At 43.7% G+C, this 5,303-nt stretch overlaps 1 protein-coding gene across 1 annotated transcript; it reads left to right on the forward strand.

Moving 5' to 3' along the window:
- The first annotated feature begins 263 nt into the window (after positions 1-263).
- Positions 264-4,981, forward strand: LOC137251355 (trichohyalin). Its single transcript, XM_067785786.1, has 2 exons — positions 264-4,811; positions 4,894-4,981. Exons 1-2 carry the CDS (start codon positions 349-351, stop codon positions 4,943-4,945), a joined length of 4,515 nt encoding a protein of 1,504 aa, XP_067641887.1. The 5' UTR covers positions 264-348; the 3' UTR covers positions 4,946-4,981.
- Positions 4,982-5,303: the final 322 nt, after the last annotated feature.

The following is a 5,303-nucleotide window of genomic DNA, read 5'->3' on the forward strand; positions in this document are numbered from 1 at the left end:
CTGCTATTTTCTTAAGTCGCAAGTGTACATATGTATGTATTATAGTCCTTTCAAATAATTTATGCGCTTACTTAGATGTTTCAACTGGCTTGGTGTTGGCGCACTGGTGCACATGTGCGATAAGAAAATTAAATCAATCAGCGCTCAAATAAAGCTCAGTGAAAAAGAAAAAACGATTCACATTTTGGATTTCGAAACATCAACGATTATCTATAAAAGCGGCATGAAGTGCTGCGGAAAATCATTCAAGTTGGAGCCAACAGCCTGAAAAGGACATAGATTCTAGTAATAAACACTTAAACTTATTCGTCTTATATCAATAAAATCAAACCAAAGTTAAGTGCTATAATGGGAATAAGGGCGTGGCAGTTGAAAGCAACTGTCATTCATTTATTGGTAGTCATCAATTTTACTAAAACTGAGAAAAACATTTGTGAACAAGAAAATTGTTATGACTTGGTAAGAAGTGAAAACACCCTTTATTCCAATAGAGATATACACTCGTTAGAAAGAGGAGCCAAATTTTATCGAGCTAACGTTAACAACGCATACACTGATGGCACTGAGACGAATGTAGTAGAAAACAACCCACGCGCTTACAACCGGGGATATAATGAAGAGGCAAGAGCTTTTGACGATGGACGCGTGGAACGTCGAATAACCGGCGAACGCAGTAGTTCTCAAAATGAAAGGCGAGAGAATGTAATGCGTTTAAATGAGCGGGCAAATCCACTAATTGAAGATCGGGAAATTCAATCGGTATATTGGCATGAGCGCCGAGAACTTGAAGATAACACGAACTTCGATAAATCTGAGGAACGAAGAGAAGTTGAAGTACGAAATAAAGACAACGAGCGACGTGCTGACATGAGAAGGCGCTCCGATGATCGGGAAGTTCTTAAGGACGAAGGAAGGATCGGCGATAAACGTCAAGAACGACATGATATTAACAGACACCCTGATGGCCGTACCCAAACACTTCGCAACTCTGAAGACCGCAACGAACGCGTTGGTGAAGATGATATCCGCCGCTATAAAGAGCCTCAGGACGATCGACGCATGAACGCTGACCGCCGTGAGGAGCGATTGAAAGCATCCGGGCATTTTAATGATCGCGAAGTACGCAAGTATGAACAAAGTATCAGTGATAAACGTCAGAAACGACGTGAAATAAGCAACCTCAGCGATGACTGTACAGAAACTCGAAAAGAACGTCAAGAATGCCAGGACGATAGACGCGTAAGAAATAGCATGAACGACAGTAGCCGTGAAGCATCTAAGCGCGTCGATGAACGTGAAACACGCGAAAATGAAGGAAGGGTCAGGGATACACATCAGGAAAGACGCGAAATCAGCAGCCGTATGGATGTCCATACAGAAACTCGAAAAGAACGTCAAGAATGCCAGGACGATAGACGTGTAAGAAATAGCATGAACGACAGTAGCCGTGAAGCATCTAAGCGCTTCGATGAGCGTGAAACACGCGAAAATGAAGGAAGGGTCAAGGATACACATCAGGAAAGACGCGAAATCAGCAGCCGCATGGATGTCCGCAACACTGACGACCGCGGCGATCGCGTAAGTGAAGACGAGTTTACCCACAATAGAAATGGAGCTGAACGCCGAGAAGATCGTATGAATACCAATGTCCGCGAGGAGCGCCTTGAAGCTTCCAGGCGTTTCGATAATCGGGAAGTACGTAAAGATGAAGGTCATGAAATTAGACGTAGCGATGACCTCTGGGAAACTCTTCGCAATTCTGAGGCCCGCAGGCACTTTGGTGGTGAGGAATCCCGGCTTTATGAAGAACGTCAAGACGATCAACCCCTCAGAAATAACATGAACTCCGACAACCGTGAAGAATATAGGCGGCTTGATAATTCCGAAGTACGTAAAGACGTAAGAAATATCAGGGAGAAACAACAAGAACGACGTGAAATAAGCAGACGCAATGACGAACGTGCGGAAATCTCTCGCAATTCTGAAGGCCACAGCGACCGTGTTGGTGAAGATGAGTTCGACGACGATGAAGAACGTGAAGGCGATCGACACATCGAAAATTGCATCACCGTCGAAAGCCGCAAGCAGCGACTTAAAGCATACCGGCGTTTTGATGATCTCCAAGTACGTAAAGATGAAGAACGCATGAGCGACAAACGTCAGGAACGACGAGAAACCAGCACGCGTGCCGATGACCGTAGAGAAACTCGGGAAGAACGCCAGGACGATCGGCGCATCAGAAATAGCATGAATGGCGGCGAAATACGTGAATACGGTGGCATGAATAATAACAACCGTGAGGAGCGACGCGAAGTATTCAGACGCTTTGATGAACGTGCAATACATAATGACGAAGGAATGGTTAGGGAGAAATATCAAGAAAGACGTGAAATTAGTAGGCGCATGGATGACCGTCGGGAAGATCGCATGAATCCCAACGACACCGAAAAGCGATTTGAAGCATTCAGACGCTTCGATGAACGGGAAATACAAAAAGACGAAGAAAGGATCATAGAGAAACATCAAGAAAAACGTGATATTAACAGGCGCATGGATGACCGAAATACTGAAGAACAGTGCGATCGTGTAGGTAATGAAGAGCACACTCTGAGCATTGGAAATCGAGATGAACGTCGGGAAGATCACATGAGGGCCAACGACCGCGAGGAGCGACTTGAAGTATTCATACGCTTTGATGAACCCAAAATTCTTAAAGACGAAGGAAGGAACAGGGATAAACACCAAGAACGACGTGAAATAAGAAAGCACATGGATGACCGCAATACCGAAGACCGGAGCGATCGCGTCGGTCGAGAAGAGACCACTCACAATGGAAATCGAGATGAACGTCGAGAGGGTCGTATGAATGCCAACAACCGTGAGGAGCGACTTGGAATATTCAGACGATTTGATGATCGCGCATTACGTAAAGACGAAGGAATGGGTCGGGAGAAATATCAAGAAAGGCGTGCTATTAGCGGACGCATGGATGACCGCAATACCGAAGACCAGAGCGGTCGCGTCGGTGAACAAGAGTCCACTCGCATTGGAAACATTGGAAATCGAGATGAACGGCGGGAAGATCACATGAGGACCAACGACCGTGAAGAGCGACTTGAAGCATTCAGACGTTTTGATGAACCCGAAATTCGTAAAGACGAAGGAAGGATCGGCGGTGAGCGCCAAGAGCGCCGTGAAAACAGCAGACGCAGCGTCGACCTCACGAAAACTCTTGACAATGCTCGAGACCGCAGCGAACGCGTTGGTGAAAAAGTATTCCGACGCTTTGAAGAATCCGAAGGACGGCAAGAGGAATTGCCCATCAGCGCTAACCGCCAAGAACGAAAAGAAATCAGCAGGCGCATCGGTAGCCGTCATTATAGTGCGCGCGCTGTCGAATTGGAACAACAAGAAAAATCCCAATTGAACGCTGAACGCCGCGAAGATCGACTAAATGAGCGCCGACGAGAAAACGTAAGAAATATTGACATTCATGCCGAGCGTCAAGAGGAAAGCAATCACTTTGAAACGCGCAGGGGACGTAAAGAAGAGAGGCAGATTCATGCTAATCGCCAAGATCGTGAAATAAGCTGGATGATTGATGAACGTGAAGACAGACAACGAGATATCGACGAGCACATCACAAGGATAAATGAACAAACGGAACAAAGGGATCGTGCGGAGCGTGAAGAAGATATACGAATGAGCGCTTATCGACAAAAACGACGTGAAATAAGAAGTCGCGTGTATAAACGCCAGGATAATGTGCGCCAAATCAATCAACACAACGAACTAAGGACACGTTATGAAGGCACAAGGAGCATCGTTTCACTGCAGGAACGACGTGAAATCAGCAAACGTATTGATGACCGCCACGACAATGCACGCCGCGAACGCACTGATGAAGATTTTGAGCGTAGGGAAGATGGCTTGAATGGTGTTAGACGTGAAGATCGGCTTCAAGAAAGTAGGGGTCTCGACACACGTGAAGAAGAAACCAGAACGTATGTTGGCAGCCAAGAGCGTAATGAAATTATCAATCGTCTCGACGGCCGTCAGCAAGCTGTACGCGATGTTGTAAATCGTGAAAAGACACTGGAAGCTAGGTCATGTACCGCAAAACTTGAGGAAAGGCGAGAGCGGCTAATTAATCAAGAAGAGAGACAAGAAATCGACAAGCGCATCAAACAACGAGAAGACAATCGTGAAGACAGACGGGAAGTCTATAGGCATTTCGATGAAGAAGGGCTACTCAACACCTTCCACACTAATGGAAGGTACGAAAAACGGGAAATAGCTGGGCGCTTTGATGAGCGACAAAAACCTCGGGAAAGTAAAGAGCGTACCGATGACCGCCAAGAACAACTTGAGTCTAATGAACGAAGCCGTCAATTAAGTCAAGTTAACAGTAGGGTGGACCGTAATGACCAAAGGCTCTATGGTGATGTTGAAGTAACACGCAACATACAAAACGGAGATGACACGTTTGGGAATATCGAAAACCGTGACCACGATAGACATCGCCATATTGGCAGCCGTGAGGAACGACGAGAAACAGACTTGCACTCCAATTACCGCAAAGTTAATGGCGAACGTGTCGAAGCTGATTTGCTGTCCCCACGTTTGGTAAATTCTGCTCTTTTGGACACAGTTTCCACTTTTAAAAGGGAATCAACCTTGAGTCCAATAAAACCGGAAATGAAAGAAAAAACGTATTTGAGAACGAAACGCGGGTATATTCTACTTCTTCAAGGGGCAATATTAGGACTAGCAATAATCAAGGCGCTCAAAGGCAGCGAATTTGATTTGAAGTAAGAAAATGCATGAATAAAATGATAAAAAAAAAACTTTATTTACTAATAACTTGATGTTTATTAATTTTACTCTTTTTAGGAGGGGTCCATGCGAACATTTTAGCCGCTCATTGCATCAAATTGGATTTTAAAAGAAAATTCAAACTGGATATTGGAAAAAAATTAAATTGGAAATAAAAAATCAAGAAACTTGTACCTAAAGCAAATTTTGTGCAAAATCATTGTACTTCCTAAGCATATTTATATATAAAGATATCTATATCTACCATATTGCTTATTGTTTAAAAATCCGAAAACAATAAAAAAGCAGATAAAAGCAAGCTAGTCGTTGTAATGTTTTCAAGATTAATATTTATTAAATATTGTTATTTATTCTATATATATTTGTACTTATGAAAGTATACTACTGTAACTAAAAAAATCTTTAACCTAAAATAAATTAGCAAATTAAAATAATAATCTTCTACATTTCTTTATGGCATTCCACTT

Source organism: Eurosta solidaginis, chromosome 4, assembly GCF_040869045.1.
Source record: "Eurosta solidaginis isolate ZX-2024a chromosome 4, ASM4086904v1, whole genome shotgun sequence".
NCBI classification, from domain to species: Eukaryota; Metazoa; Arthropoda; class Insecta; order Diptera; family Tephritidae; genus Eurosta; species Eurosta solidaginis.